Source organism: Puntigrus tetrazona, chromosome 6, assembly GCF_018831695.1.
Source record: "Puntigrus tetrazona isolate hp1 chromosome 6, ASM1883169v1, whole genome shotgun sequence".
In the NCBI taxonomy this organism is placed as follows: domain Eukaryota; kingdom Metazoa; phylum Chordata; class Actinopteri; order Cypriniformes; family Cyprinidae; genus Puntigrus; species Puntigrus tetrazona.
The window spans coordinates 571,714-589,324 of NC_056704.1; the positions used below are offsets into that span (position 1 = coordinate 571,714).

At 36.2% G+C, this 17,611-nt stretch overlaps 1 protein-coding gene across 2 annotated transcripts in view; it reads left to right on the forward strand.

The window, feature by feature from the left end:
- Positions 1-11,828: 11,828 nt before the first annotated feature.
- Positions 11,829-17,611, forward strand: part of quo (quattro) — a 29,069-nt gene continuing 23,286 nt past the window's right edge. For both annotated transcript variants that reach the window (XM_043242575.1, XM_043242576.1), the window contains exon 1: positions 11,829-12,123. In XM_043242575.1, the coding sequence (XP_043098510.1) occupies positions 12,121-12,123 (3 nt within the window). In that variant the 5' untranslated portion in view covers positions 11,829-12,120. The remainder of the gene's footprint in view (positions 12,124-17,611) is intronic.

Consider the following 17,611-nt stretch of genomic DNA (forward strand, 5'->3'; position numbering starts at 1 on the left):
AGTCATTTGTCACAGGGCCGCTGTTCAGGACACACACCGAGGAATATCAGTGTCAAACGCCGCTCTTCTGTATTCTGACATGCTTCATAGAGACACAGAATAATCTGGAATCTGCTTGATTGTATCAGCTAGGACCGGGGAATGTCTCTGTTTCACTGGCATTTGAAGATGAATAAGGATTAATGAGGGAGCGTTGAACTGGAGAACATGTGCCGATGAATTATGTCCATTTTTGTTCAAGAGGGAATGTTCTGACAGGTTATAAATAATGTTACTAGGCATGAACGTTCCAGGAACGTTATTACAACGTTCATTTAATAACGTTCTCGATCTCAAAACATTAGTATGAAATTATTATTTCATGGATTTTTCTGTTAAAAAAACATTTTAGTAATATAAAAAGTAATGTTATATATATATATATATATATATATATATATATATATATATATATATACACATATATACATATACACATATATATACATATATACACATACATATATACATGCACATAACTAATAAAATTGTAAAAAGTACAGTTTAAAAAAAATGGAGTGTTCAGTAAACATTTAGAAAACATTTCTTATAACTTGATGTTAGCAAATTATTGCATACTTTTAATCTATTTCTAACTTATTTACAGAAGAGATGAGAATTTGTTTGGAACAATTTATTTTTTGGGGGGTGATTTATTTTTCCTTTATCGAATCACTTTTAATCTCTAAAACATGAACGAGACTGATGACATCAGATTAATAGGAAAGTTGTTTTGGAGGCAGAGAAGGTTATTAGATTTTGATTAGGGATGCACAATATTAAAATTCTGGCTGATGCAATGATTGCCTCAAAGTTATGGCTGCTGCTCATTTCACCAAGAACCACTATGCATCCTTTTAAAATAGGGCATAACGTAATTCTAATTCAAATTATTGAGATAATAATATTATTCATTATTTACAGTTTTATAAAATTGTTAAAGATTACTTTTAGCGTGCTCATGGAAAATAATAATAATAAGCAATTAAATATCAGGCAATATATCCAATATCATTCATGACTAGTTTAAGAAAAATGTCTGATACCCGCTGATAAACAACATGCATCATGTACAGCTGAAGAATGTAAAGAGCCTATGTTGATTTGGTGTGTGATGCTGTGAATGTTAAAGAAGCTTAAATGTAACTGTTTTCAAAACCTCTCAACAACTGTTTGAGTTTGACAAACTGATAGAAAGCTTCATTTTCCACACATGTCTGGATTTGATGGCTTAGCATTAGAACAAACAGAATTAGACAGAGGTGTGTGTGTGTGTGTGTCCCTCAGACTAATGACTGATAACACACTCAGTGTAAACACAGCTAATCTCCTCGCAAACACGGAGACTCAGCAGAATGTGTGTGTTTGCCTGAAATGTCCAGACATTCTCTCTCACACGCACACACACACACACACACACACACACACACACACACACACACACACGTTGCCATCGTGGCTCTCCATAGGCGTAATGGTTTTTATACTGTATCAACTGTTGCTGTTGCTAATGCCCTACACCTAAACCTACCCCTTACAGGAAACTTTGTATATTTTTAAAATAAAAAAATAAAAAAAATCACCATTTAGTAAGTTTTTTTAAACCCATTAAACACATTTGTGTCCCCATAAACCACAATGGCCAACCCACACACACACACATCTGCTGAGCTTAAACTAAACACTCACCGGAGTTCCTTTCTCAGTCACTAAAGCAGTAATTGCAGTTCACTCAAAAAAACAAGAAAAAGAAAAAGCCTGAGAGTGAAATTCTTCACGTTTGTTAAAAACAATGCGCCAGTAGAGGGCGCTGTTTTACATTGTCCTTCAGAAGAACACAGCACTCATTCATGCATGCATGCACTTTCATACAGCAATATAAAGTACATTACTGTTAAATCATGTGTACCGGGTGTCGTCCCGTACATCTCGTGACTATAAATGCCCCTGATATAGTTTCCCAAATCTCAGTCCTGTCACAGTGAGTTTCAGCCGCTCTGCTCTGCGTCTGAGATTCATTAAAAGCAGTTTCTGCTGTCTGATCACAGTCTGGTCAGGGTCAGTGTGCACGTCATCGACAAGATTTTTTCATTTTCTTGTGCAAATGCTATGCAGAGTCAGATAAACTACATGCAGATGCATTAATAACATTATTTGTCATGCATTACATGCATTTGTCACATGCCATAAATATTAATGTGAACTGCAAAACAAAGATAAAAGAGTGAACCACACGAAATATGTCATATATTTCCTCAAAATCCAAAGGAAAAAAATAAATGATGTTCTGTATAAAGAAAATAAAGCTTAATAGATGACACAAAACTTTTTTGTTCTATTAAAATATTATTATTATTATTATTATTAATAATAATAATAATAATAATAATATAATAATTACTAACACTAATAAAATTATTACTAATAAATTATTTTTAATTTAAAAATAATTGTTTATAAGACTAATTATAAACATTTATTGTACTAACTTTTTATGTAAAGTTATTGAATTAATAATTATTATTATTAATTCAATTCATATGTTGATGTGGTTTAGTCCCAGTTTTGCATTAACAGTAATGAGAATTGCAAAACGTACCTTAATTAAAAAAAAGTATTCAAAACAATAAAAAAGGTAAAAATGCAGAAAAAGCATCTGTACTTTCTCTTTGATTTTGGGGGAAAACATGACCCAGACACTTCATAAATGTAGGCAAATGATAATCATAATAAGGTCAACGCTCTTCTTTAAACAATTCCCGAAGCCAGCTATGATAGGCTGCCTCATAAATACACACATATATACACACACACATTTGATCATACGCAGAGGCTGAATGTTTACTGTTAGAAAAATCCATCAGTAAAAGTCAAGTATGAATAAAATTCAGCAAACAGTAAAGCAGTATTCATATTCGATATTTCAGTCCAAGGGTAAAAAGCTACTGTAGAGTGTCTAAGGTAAGTTAGTTGGGGCCTCAGCACATCTGTGCTTTATAATCATTCCTTCTGGCTGATAGTGTATGACTGTCCAGTTTCTATACAGGCATTCACATTAAACACACACACACACACACACACACACACACACACACACTCGACAGTCTGAGCCGCATCTGCAATGATTTAAAATGTCAAATTGAATTAGAGCTGCTCTCCATCCTCTCTGTGTGTGTGTGTGTGTGTGTGTGTGTGTTTGGACGGTCCAGCCGTTTGTGTTTGTCCTGAATAGTGAATGCATGCATACCTTCACCATTACTCAAGGGAGTTCAGTTTCTCCTAAATTCACCGGAGAAGAAAAGAGAAACATACAAGGTATTTTAATAGTGCACTTTATTTCCGCCCACATCACCATCAGCAGCGCTGCAGAAACACACGCCGTGTTTACGTGTGTTTGCCATGATTAGGTCGTCTGGCTCAAACTATATTTAAATGGGGTGTGTCTCTCTCTCTCTCTCACACACACACACACACACACACACGCACACACACACACACAGAGACATTATTCAGGTGCTCTGTTTGACTTCTCCACCCGTGTCCAGTGCACACACACCCCTGCAAACATCAGCTGAGAGACAGAGTCTGATCTGGAGTGTATATTGTGTGTGAATTTTAGCAGATTAAAAACAAAAAGCAGTTCCATTTTTGGACTTTATCATGATATTAATACCACATTATCTTACAGCGCTACGCTATAAAAAAATGCACTTAGCACGAATATGTTTTAAAAGTTTCACAGTCAGTGTTACTTTCCATTTCCTTGCAATTAATTTGCTAGCAAATAACATTTTCAAAATAACTTTTTCAGTGCATGTACAGTAAATACTACAGTATGTAAATATCATAAACAGGGCCACGGTATAATACATTACCATACTGGCATACTTCGGTATTCATAACTGCAGCTGTTGGACAGACAAGCAAACTTAAAGCAATCAAGATGAAATTGATTCTTTAATTCAGGCTAAAATGACTTTCATTTGCCGTTTTAGTGCAGTGCTTTCTCAAACACACACAGAAATGGATTTGACAGCGAATCATTGTCTGAGACTGAAAGAGACTCGATGAAAAAACCCGCTTCACACATTCATTCATGCACTTCTATTGTCTCATTATTGAAATTGAGAAGAGATCTCCATTCACCTACAGTCGACCCCACCCTAACACACACACACACACTTGTTTTTCTATTATAATGGGGACTTTCCATAGACTTCTATCACTTTTACCTAAAACGAACCCTCACACAAACCTTTCTGAATTTTACATTTTCACTAAAACATCATCTCTTTTAACAGACCTTTGGCCCGAGACATCAAAACTACTGAACCGAAGTGAATCAACTTCAACAGAATGATGACAAAACTGCCTTTGCTTTATATCTGAATTCATTTTGTTCTTAGCGACATTCACGCCGTTACTGAACTGAATTTATTCAGCACTGAACTGACTTGATTTAACACTGTTTATTTCCAAACCTTCTTTAAAACAGCATGTTCAATAAAAAGCGGTACATACACCTGCACACTCTGGAAAAGCTGGTACAGAGCTGTTATTGTCGGGCTGCCCTCTTAAAGGGTACATATACGGGATTTAAGCATTAAAATGTGCACTATAAGGAACAATGTGTCATTTTAAATAACTAAAATGCATCGTTTAAGTGTGAATAAGGTACAAAGGTGCAGTTTGCTCAGCTGTGGTGATTTCAAAAGGTTTATTATGTCGGCTTGACAAGGCCAACACGCTGTTATTGTTTCAGCGCTGTATCTGTGAGGCATGTATAATCGCTCCACTTCCAGGTCACACTTGTCAAGCTGATCTCAGAGTCAATGTTTACCAAAGTTTGTCTCGGTTAACCTCACTAAATCAAAAGGAGAGCTAAAAGAAACGACCCCTAAATCATAATGTTTCACCGAGGGGCTCAAAACTTGTGCATTTAGGCTATCACCGGCTAAACTTAATGACTATCCTAGGATGTGCCAATCATGCTACATGCTAAAATGTGCTAGCGACATGTTAAAACATGCTAAATAAAACTAGCAACATGTTAAATGTGCCAAATCTTGCTGCTAAATGATGCTAGCGACATACTAATTTAATGCTAGCAATCCGCAAAGTCATGCTAGAAACATGTTAAAACATGCTAGCAACATGTTAGACCACGCTGAAAATATGCTACATGCTAAAAAATGTTAAAATGTTAGTTATTCCGTATTATCAAAATATGCTGGTTAGGTATGTTTTGAAGCAGGTTTAAGCTGGTCTTAAGATGGTCATATACTGGTCAAAGACCAACTTAAACCAGCTACAAAACTTACCTTACCAGCATATGCTGTTTGTTTCAACAGGGATTGCTAACATTTTAACATTTTTCAGCATGTAGCATATTTTCAGCGTGGTCTAACATGTTGCTAGCATGGCTTATGTTGTTAGCATGCCTTTGCAGATTGCTAGCATGATTTGGCACATGATGATGCTAACATGTTAAAACAATGTCACGTCAGCAATGTGTTAAAACATGCTAGCAACGTGGTAAAACGTAGTATGCTATGTGCCAAACCATGTTATAGCAACATGGTAACATTAAAACATGACAGTAACATGTGCTAAATCACGCAAGCAAGAGTAAAATTAGAGTTACTAATCGCTGGATATTGGATTTTGGCCTGATTTAACTAGACCGTGCTTCTGCGAGATTTGTTTTCGTTGCAGAAGACCTGACCACATAATGGGTCCTTCTGAGTGATTAAACGTACATCAAAACAAAAGAAGAGGGATGGATGGAAATCATGAAGTACATGCGGTCGTTCCTTCTCTCTGATAAATGCTGATGGATCTCCAGCAGATCCCGTTGCAGCGTTTTGTTTATTTTCATGCAGGTTTTCTCCCTCATGTCAATCTCAGGATTGGTTAATTGGTCTTCGTTTCCTTGGAAAGTATTTTAATGAGCCCTGAAGTCATTTGATCTCCGTTCACAGCCCTGTCAGCCACTTGTGCTAAAGAGAACGACGCCGAACAGACTGTTTTTCAGTCTTTCAGCCCATTTGGTTGTTCAAGTAAGATTCACATTAATTTCTTCACTGGGACTTCAATAACTTCTTTAATGAGTTTTAAATCATATCAAATCTCAGCATGAGCTTAAGAAGATACTTTTACTGGCATGATACACGACTCTTGAGTATAAGTGATCGTGTTTATTTTATTTTACAGCCTACTTAATAATAAACTTTAATTAAAGCCCCTTCTGATTTGAAGTCTCTGTTTAAATTGTATGTTTCCCTGGCTTATAAATAATCTATTAGTCTTTGCCTAGTATTTTGTCTTCTAAGTGTCTTTGTTCCTCTTGTTTTGTTACCATATTTATTTAGTTATTATTTTGAACCCTATTTAGAAGACCCTGCATGTGTATATATATATATATATATATATATATATATATATATATATATATATATATATATATATATATATATATATATATTCAGTTCAGTTGTGTGGCTATATAAATAAACTAAACGCGATCTTGAGTTACTTTTAATGTTTTGAGTTAATTTTTATATTACCTTTTTCATACTGCTTTCATTTGACAATTATATATTTACAAAAAATAATAAAAAGAGTTTATTTTTTATTTTAGTTTTAGTTATAAGTTTAAGTGTTTCATGTAACTTCAGTTAAAGTTTATCTCAAACATGATTTTTTTTTCATGATTTATTTTATATTAGGATTATATTCATTTTTTCATCTTTAGTTTTAGTTTAACCAATAATAACCCCGCTGATTGTGGATTTTTTTTTGGTCTTATTTATAAAGTTGAAGTCACACATCATATATCATCCCTAAACAGACCCAGAGCTTATAGCAGGCCTGTTTTGCAAGATTTATATCCCATTACTCAAAATTTGTTTCTCTATGGAGACAAAAACAAGAATTCTGCAGCTGGAAAGAGACTACCGTTGTTCCACGATGGTCAAAACCACCACTGAAACACCGCTTCAGATGCTATTGACTACTGTTTATTCAGTTCAGTTCTTTTAGCTGTAATGATACCTTGGCAGACCAAGAAACCTCATCTCAGCATGCTTTAAGACAGAAGTGACATGAACGAATCAAGATTTAAGACAGACGTGACATGAACGAATCTTTAAAAACCCAGCACGACTTAAACATTCTGTGTTTATATACCAGCTGATATTATTATCTACAGACCTCATCTGTGCAAAATTACCCTTCTCGCAACTCCTGTAAATATGCATATAAGGGACTTAACCATCTAAACAAACTATATGACTAACATAACACAAACTAAACTCACTCCATCTACAGGAATTACACCAGCAATGCATAACCAGAAGTTCTTATGCATAGAAAAGCAGCTTCCCCTCAAAAAAGATGATGTAGTCGCTTTAAAAATCAAAAGAACAGGGTTTTTGTATGAAATGTTTAATATGAGGACTTCTTCTTCTACATATTTCCCCTTGTGCATCCCAGAAAGATTAGCCATTGATTTCAAATACACTGATTTCTATAAACAAAGTTTCCCCACTTCATCTGAAAGAGAAATCAGATTCATAGGCTTTGATTTTAATGCTCTTTGCACATCACAGGTGAAAAGCCTCATTCCTAGAGTTGCTATATCCTCACGAAGCACTGCAGGATAAAGCAGAAACAGATGATGGTGATCAGGTTACAGAAATGAGTAAAGAGTAAAAAAATAAAAAAATAAAAAACTTTTTTTTTAAGACAATAAGCTTAATACAGAAATCCGCTCGTAAACCACACACTACTCATTAACATTTCAGGCTGATCTGCCACACACACACACACACACACACACACACACACACACACACACACACACACACACACACACACACACCATCCTCTATTCCAGATGTGTTCTTTAGGCTAAAACTGATATCTAATGCATTCTTCTTTCAATAGATACATTTTTCCATCTGCAAATAAATGGATCCATTTTAGATTCCTCTCGAGATCTGATTTTAAATAAACCTTTAGTGGAGCGCTAAAGGAGATATTTAGAGGCATGCAAGAGCTGTTCTTTTCCACACAATGGAAGTGATGGGTGCACAGGGTTTGTCATGCATCAAAAAGAAAAGTTCCAGTGTTATATGAGCTATCGTTATAACATGAATTTAGCATTTTTCCAAGTTGTCCGAAGTAATATGACAATGACAACAGACTGAAGGGCTAACTTAGGAATAAGGCTAAATTTGTCGACCCGAATAATTACCGATAATTACTATGTGGTTAATTATCACTAATAAAACGGCTAATGTTCTAGTAATATGCATGCTAACAAGCAACTAATAGGTGTGACCATAAAACTAAGTATTACCGAATGACTACTGCATTATCGTATTTTGTCCCCTTAATACCCAAACCTAACTATTAATAAGCAGAAATATTCACAGCATATTCTGCACACCATTAACTGCTGTTGTATGAAAAACGGCCGAGTGAAGAACCTGGTAAACATCACTCATGGGAAAAAAGCCAAACCGGTTCGGAGCGACCTGAGAATGAGTAAATGAAGACAGGATAACAACACATCTCATCTTTGGATTAGAGCTGATCTCGCAGGGATTCACTCAAATTATCTTGAGACTGTAAATACAATTTATTATGTGCATGTAAAGATGACGGAGGGATCATGAGACAAGATGCTTTGGTGTGTGTGTGTGTGTGTGTGTGTGAATGACCCTGTAATGGAAGCTCAGACCCCTGCAGGTCCAGCAGCTTCAGGGTGTTTTCTGGATTGAGGGTCTTGTCCAGAAGGTCCAGATGAACATGCAGCCTGTCTCTCGCGCTGAGATTTAACAAGAACCATCAATTCTTATTTCTTCCCGTTTCTCTCAGCATCATTATGGTCTGACGGCCTGGGGACAACGTGAAAGACGATCAGCGCCGCGTCTGTTTATCGAAAGTCTTGCCAATTTAAACAGTCAAGCGATTGTAATCTGTTCATGCCAGTGTGGGAAGACGAGATTGAGTTTTCTTCCTCTCGAATGGACACGTGCACCAAAAATGGTCAAAATGCCCATCTTGGCAGGAATCCTTGTAAACACAGATGTTGCGCCTTAAGTGAACATAAAATGGTTGAAAAAGATTTCATTATTTTGGTTTTGTGCATTAGCTCTTAAAGTGACAGCAGCCTATGCCTTCCGTCATTAAATGTTAACAAACAACAAAAGACGAACAGAAAATCATTGATGGCTAATTAAATCATTTTAATCAGTATCTAGTTCACACAGTCAAGACTAGTTTTTGTCCTGAATACTACTGAGTTAGACATACTTTTAACATTTCTTTTTTCATTTGCATAATTGTTCGATTGCAATTGTTTTATTTATTCTACTTTCTTTCCTTTAATTTGTTTATACTTACACTGTTTACTTATCATTCATAATGTTTGAACTTTCTAATAATTTAGTAGTATTTACCTGGTCTCATGGCATTAACGGACCTGGACCTGACGTACAATAAGTACATCAGTGCAGCTTATGAAAGAAATTAACACTAGAGGCAGTAAAACTCACACCTTTTAACATAACTTACAGAGTTTTGATTAACAAAGCGACATTTACACTTAATTGAAGAATACCATGTTATGACTTGTAATATTTATATGCTGGGAGATGAAATGGTGCACACATATCCAGCTTTATATCTAAGGGGTTTTCACACACACTAGGTTTGTTCGGTGTAGGGAATATTTCCAACATGAGAGCATTAACGTTTAGTTATATACTGGGGCAAAACGTGTAGTAAGGTACATAAATCAGTGTTGCTCAAAAAAAGCATATATCGGTCTTTAAGGTGGTATTGTGCTTGGAATAGAGAATTATCAAATTCCAGTAATATTTTGGCGTCATAAAAACACATTTATTGGGATATAAGGTTAAATGCACCACAAACAATGAAAAACAATACCTGCTTTATTTATTTCTAACTAAAAACCTGTAGAGCTGTGCTGTTTTTTCCTCTTCCAAACGTGATTTTTTTATTATAATCACTTCCTTTGTGGTCGGTGATCTGAACAAGCCTCCAAGTATTAACACTGGGTATGTAACTTATTCGGCAGCTGCACATTTTCTGCAGACGTTGTAAAAAAGTTGTTTTGTGTTTGTGCCTTTTCTATCTCCAGACATCTCTCTGCTTCGGGGGTTTTAGACAGACTTTGATTTGAGCGTCAGATGAATGTTAAAACACGACAGATCTTTCCATCTGCTTCTTGCTCACCAAATCCCCCTCTCTCTTTCTTCTTGACTCATCTGTCCATCGGTCTAATTTTCTCACAGTACTTTATCTTTATTCAATTATAGCTGAGAGACACAAGGACTCTATTATCCACATTCATCTTCTCTGTGTCCTTGATGTTGTCCATGTAACGCTCCGGACTAACTGGTAAAACCATAATTCTTTCATCGTTGTGTTTAATGTGTGGCCAGAATCATCTGTCATATTCTGTTCAGTTGGGCGGCGGCTTGTTAAAGTCAACATGAAATGGACGCTGTTAAACAGTCTTAATACATGCCTCTGAAATAACTTTCAGTCGCTCTTATTTTGACACTTTTCCACTCATTTTGACACATTATTATTCAAAGAAATCTCCAGCACCGCTTATGAATATCCTGTTTATTGAGCACCCTTATTGTAGCAAAACAATAAAAAATAGTTTTGCTAATTAAAATATAGCTGAAATTGCTGCATTGACAACTGAAATACAAGTTTAAGTGCAAAAATTACCAAATTAGTGTTAAAATTAATAAAAAAAAAATTATATATATATATTTATATTTACATATATATATTTTTATAAATTTTACCACTAATTGTGTATATATGCATACTAATATATTCATATATACTAAAAAAATACTAATATATACACACACACGCATATATATGTATATATATACATATATGTATATATATATATATATATATATATATATATGTATATATATATATATATATATATATATATATATATATATATATATATATATATATATATATATACACTAATATATATAAACTACTAAAAATATTCTAAACTAATAAAACATATAAACCACTATTAAAAAAAAAAACAGGGGGAAAAGAAGAAAAGAAAGAAAGAGACAAAGAAGCCCATGTCTAAGCAGCACATAAAAACAAACTGTGGTTGGTCACTGTACATGTCAATCACACGCTCTTTTCACGTATAAGTGGGCAGGTCTTTGGCAGAACAAGCTACAAAGTCGAGCAAACTTTCACACTGAAGTCTAGCGTGTGTGTGTGTGTGTGTGTGTGTGAGTAATGGACATTCCTTCTAAGAGACCATCAGTGTTGTTCATCCGTCAGTCTCCTCCTGAGAGCGTCTGTGAATAATCTTCAGGTGTTTGTGTAACCATGCATTCCAAGAGTCTCTGGCTCTCTCTGAAGTGTTTAAACACGAAGAAACTGAACTGTACAAAGGAAATGAAAGAATTTAGGGAGGCTTTAGTGGTCTCTTTGTTTGACCGTGTGTGTGAGTGTGTGTGTGTGTGTGTGTGTGTGTGTGTGTGTGTGTGTGTGTGTGTGTGTGTGTGTGTGTGTGTGTGTGAAGGGAGGTCCTGATTTGCCACTGAGAAAAGTATGAAAAGCCTTCAGGGGGATTTCCTCCGAAAGAAAGACCTCCTCCTCCTTTTCTCTGACCCTTTACTTGCACGCTCTCTCTCTCTCTCTCTCTCTCTCTCTCTCTCTCTCTCTCTCTCTCTCTCTCTCTCTCTCTCTCTCTCTCTCTCAAACACTTTACAGTCGAGACAAACGGCGCAGTGAGCCGACGACAGACCGCTTGACACTTTGCATTTCTCAGCAGACGTCGCACTCTTGTACAAACTTGCGATAACTTGCTAAACAATGGCAGCGATCCACAGCAGTCCAGACCCAGCAGCCGTCTGAAAGCATGGAAGCACCTCTGGATGTGAGGCTATCGTGGGAACGCTGCCAATACCAGTGCACAACTAAACTGGGGAGTTTTCTCTACAGAGTTTAAGATGACAACCCAGTAGCTGCGATTCAGTCGTCAAGATGGTAAATAAGACTCGTTCGTTTCAGTTTTTCCACACGCGGTGTGTGTTGTTGTACCACTGACCTACTGAACCACAGATAACCGTGAACTGGTTATAGCTAAATGTTGCTGTAGGCGACCATGAATTAGTCCTTAACATGCATTAATGTTCATTTAGCATGGCTATAGTTGCACTGGTCTGCATCAAGTTCTTGAAGTTTGTCTCGGCTTGTGTTACTGATAAAATAGTTTCAACATTGTTTAAGATTAAAAAGACTTTATTATGGATTTTAAAAGCATGTAATGAGCCCATATTTGTCCCCAGCAGCTTGGTGTCGCGATCTCGCAGTAAGAACGTGTGCGTTTTTTTCTTGAGATCCTCAGCTTGACCCATTTTCCGGCACAGATTGAGCTTTGTCCGTATATCGATGGTTTGTTACGCCTCTCCGAATGACTGATGGAGTTCGGCTGAGAGCTGAAGCTTCATGTTGTGTTTTATTTGGGTCAGGCAGGTGTGTTTGGTCTCAGATACTGCACTGATTTACACACCGACAGGTACATGAGAGCAGATACAGGTGTGTTTAAGGCATGTTTGTGGATTCATTGGAGTTCATGGCAGCTGCATTGAGCAGAAAACAGCCTACATCCCCTTTGGATGATAACAGTAATGCGTATACTGTATTTATCCGTCATTTCACCAATATGTTCAGACGTGTGCTGATTTCTGTTTTTTATTCGGCCAAAAGCAACCGTTGGAGCTGCCAGAGCTCTGTTCGGTCAAACGAAAAGAGTCAGATCACATCTTCATGGATAAAATAAACTCTGCACAACAGACACGCAGTGAGCTCTGGGATTAAGTGATGACATACTAATCAAAAGTTTGATGCCAGTAGGAGTTATTTAATTAATACATTCACTCAAGGAAGGATGCATTCAACTGTTAATAAAATGACAGCAGTAGAATCAAAAGTTTTCTATTTTAAATGCACGCTCTTCGTTTGAACTTTGTAAAAATTAGAAAACTAGAAGTTCACTTAAAGTCTCATGTCTTAGTTTTCAGATACAGTTGTCATATTGCAATACTTTCTGGAGTTTATACTCTTATTTACTGATGATAAAGTGCTCAAATAAGACTCACCTACACGCCTTTCTCCGTCACGTGCACAACAGACTGCTAAAGTGACTGCACTTCTCAAACAATACAGTAACATATGTGTTTTAATGCTAATTACGGACACAGATGTGATCGTGTGACTGTAGAAGTGTCTGGAGCTCACCTGCACACTTGTTTTCTTGTGCAGAGGTTAAACTGGCCGTTTGACAGCTGCGCTCACTGCAGAAAAACACCATTACAGCTAACTCTCTCATTCATACACATAAACAACAGTCACGCTGTGCTCTCGCAGACCTTAACAACACCACACACACACACACACACACACACTCGTGCCTTCTGGCATCTACCTGTCACAGGATTAGTGTTCAACACAGACGGCTCTAAGAAACCTCCCTTGCTCTCTACACAGGCAGCTGGCCTTTAAGACAAAACCATAAACTATAATAAACTTCACCGGATAATAAACCTCACCATAATAAATATGTCGATAGTGTAACACTTTACATATATACAAAAAAAAGTGCTTCTGTTGAGTCTCAACACACAACTGATATCAATAGAGTTTAGCCTAGGGATAGGCAATTAATAAATATCGGTATTTATCAAAAATAATAAACTTGAGCATTTTAAAAAAAATTACACATAGACATAGCTGATCATCTAAAATGTAAGCTATTTTTTAAAAAATTGCTCAAGTTTATTATTTTTCAATAAATAAATGAGTCACAGTTTCATCTACTACAAATATTCAAGTTAAACCTCCAAAAGAAAAGTTAATTATTCAAAAATACATAAAATGTACTTAAAAAAATTAACAATGTAAAATAATACAAAAAATTATATAATATATAATATAATAATAATAGAAATTAAAATTATTATTATTATTATTATTATTAATAATAATAATGACCAATATATTTTTCAGCCAAATCTGTACTTTATTAGAAGTTCTGTTGTGCAGACCCTTATATAAACAATTAAAAATATATATACTTTAATAGTTAAACAAGTTACGCTATTCACGAGGTCTTCACCGATTTCCTTCACGTTAAATGAAAAAATATCGATACTAGATTATCTGAATTAGGATGGTATTGAAATAAATCTAGCGGTAATACTTTTATCCTTGAGCCCTAGTTGGCTTTTAGCATAGCCACTTAGATGTGATACTCTAAAATAAATACAAATCACTACTGGGATTGGTATACAGTGCTCAAGACGTTGCGTTAAGATTTAGGCTAAATGAAGAACATGCCTACGATGCCCTAAGATACAGACTATGTAGGGAGCTCACTAAGATTTGGATCAAAGCCCCAGCGTGGTTTTAGAGATTTGCTTTGGCACACTAAATAAGTTAGTGGGTTACAGCTGTTGAAACACAGCCGGTATGATGCCTTAAGGATAGGAAATAGAACAAAAAGGAAATGGAAGTTTTTTCTTGTAACTCCACAAAGTTAACACAGCATTTTACTGAAAGTAACCGCCCCGTGTGTGACATGTCGTAAAATATGTTTTAAGGGCTTTTTATAATCATCAGCAACCGGACTGTGATGTTTTGTGCATTTTTCCCCTTTAGAAAAAAAAAAAGTGATCTTCTGACCTCAGACAGAGTTCCCGTCAAGCGCTCAAAGAGAAATCGGATGATTTACGTCTGTTTTCTATTAGCATGTTGTTCATCGCCCAGATGTTCCCCATCACATGGTGTCCCAGTACCCTACAAAACATCCTGGAAATAAAGGGATTTTCTGAAGAGCACTGGGTTGCCAGATCCTAGACTAGCGATTTTAAATCCAGATTTTTAGGGTGTATCTGCCAGAACTGTGGTAATGCTCTCAACTCTTCCTTTCAATTTTCCACCTGACGCAATGCTCCAATCATTCTGAAGTTCAGGGAGCCATAAGCAATGCGTGCTATAGAGCCGTGACACCTTCGCGGTCTTTCGCCTGTTTTGGGTTGCCAGTATTTATTTTGGAAACAGGTCCCAGGACCCTCAATCAAAATCCAATGAAATATGATATCCGGGATCATTTGGAGTCAGTCTTGCGGTCTTGGATCTCAGCGAGAAACCACAGAGCGTTGCTTCATCGGCAGGGCATACCGGGGAGAGAGTCAATAAAATATACGAGCTGTAAAAATAAGTTGGCAGCGTGCAGAGACAGACGTGTTCGCGAGACCTGCAGATGTCAGAGGTGATATATGGCTGTTTAAGGTTTAATATGTTCTGGAAATAAACGCTCAAGTGCTGCTAGAGTGTCTGTGAGAGATTCGTTTATGGATAAATGGATAAAGAAGAGATACTGGAATGAGGAGGAAGACAGGAACGGACAAAAAAAAAAATGGAAACACTTGCCATAATCAATCTTATTGTAATCAGCGAAGCTACCTACACTGCATCATGTATTTGTATTAATCTCATTAATATAACAAAATCATTTCATTGACTAATATCTGCATTCACGCTGATTGCAAAAGATGTAAAGAAGGCCAGAAAAGTACAAAAGCAACTTGATGAGAAAGGCATAGCACATTATAGAAATGGGGAACTGATAAATGTGCTTTTGAATGCAATGTAACGGATTTACATTTTGTCTGTTTCCTGGTCATTTCCATTTAAAGATTTAGTTTCTTGTTATATGCATACGCAGATTTATTTGCGTCTAAAACAATGCATGCAAAGTACTTTTTTATAGACTTCGCTTTAAAACAAAGCAGCATATTCATTTTAATTGTACTTCTGAAGTCTGTGATGTCAAGCAGCAAGAGTTTTTTTTTCTTGCAGGCATTGTTGTGTTACTTTGATTACCAATTCCTTCACGTCTATTTTTATCAACCACTTTCATTAGTGAAAGGTTTTTCTAATTACTTTTAAAGTATTCGTCCCTATACGAACCAGTAAAACTCTTACACGGAGAGAACAGCACTTTTGTTTGTCTGTAGCACATGGTTTGCAAAAGATGCAAAGAATGTAAGAAATGCATGAAGGCGATTTATTCTAATCCAATGAGAAATGCGTTATGGTTTATGAAATGAACTACGATAATAACTACGACCAAGAAAATGCATACACAAATCGTATATTGCACAAAAAGTTTCACTGTGAGAGAAGCAAATCCTCCAATACAAATAAAATAAACATGCACGAGGACCTCGTTAAGTTCTATAAAAATCATGCTAAACATGCAGAGGAAAAATGACAGACTTCAGCTGTATAAAAGAAAAATGTTTGTGCAAAGAAGAGCCTTTATTTTAAAAACCGCATTCAGACAAACGAGTTAATTGAGGAGTAGCTTGTCAGATGTTGTAGATGTTTGTCTGATGAGAGCGGCCAGTGGTGTGAGAAAGCTCCATTGTGCCAAACTCTGTAAGGAGTTAAAGCACAGTGGCGCAGAGACAAAGACAACACTGTCCTGAAGAGGGAGGAGAGGAGGAAGAGAGAGGAGAGCTGCTGGGAGAGACAGATCACAATTACTGGAATCTGACAGCTGAAATGAGAGACTTTCCAAAGCTTACAGATGATGAAGAATCCCGTTCAGGTTAGATTAGTGTTCGTCTCAATAGTGCACACAGACTTATTACTTCAAGCGCTTGTACTTTTAACATTTTTGTGTTCTTTGTGCAACCCAGAGGTGAATGCAGAGCCTGAAAAGAGGGTTTTAAAGGCTCTGAGTGCCTCTTTTGTCCCATGCCAAATGCACAAGTCAAGACTTATTCTTTGAGGACAGGACTAATGTTTTCAAACACTGTATAATGGTACTGTTCTGCTGTTGCATTTGGTTTTTGCATGCATGTTTATTTAACTTTTGTCTCTCTGGGTTCGAACTTCCATTCACAGCTTTTCACACTCTTATCTAATTTAATTCGGTAACTAATAGAATTCTGGCGTTATTTCCAATGCAAAATTTCACCACCGTGTTTTATCCACTAAAGGCCCTGTTTTCACACCAGCGTTAGATATGCCCATGAATAAACAATTATAGAACGGTCGTGAAGGCATTCAATCAAAATGCGATTTCTCTGCCATTCAAACAAGAAACTCGGCATCTGTGGGTGTGTACGGAGGAGGCCATGTCAAGAAAGCACAGCAAAACACAACCATTTATGCCCCAAACCTATACTTGACATGTACGGTAATTGCACTAAAATGACAAACCAGTAATGAAAATGACATATTTAAGCTATTATTAGTGAGTGTGTGTGTAATAAAATCACTAAAATAGTCTTGCTAAAAGAAACGTTTTTTGTCTCAATTAAATATTTTTACACTTTTTGCATAATGAATAACAATTTAAAATGACTAATTTGAAGTCACTGATACTGTTGTGACGTTGGTAAGCGGGTAATCTATCAAAACACCACTAAAAAGGCTGTTGAGAAACAGGTTGTTTACTGCG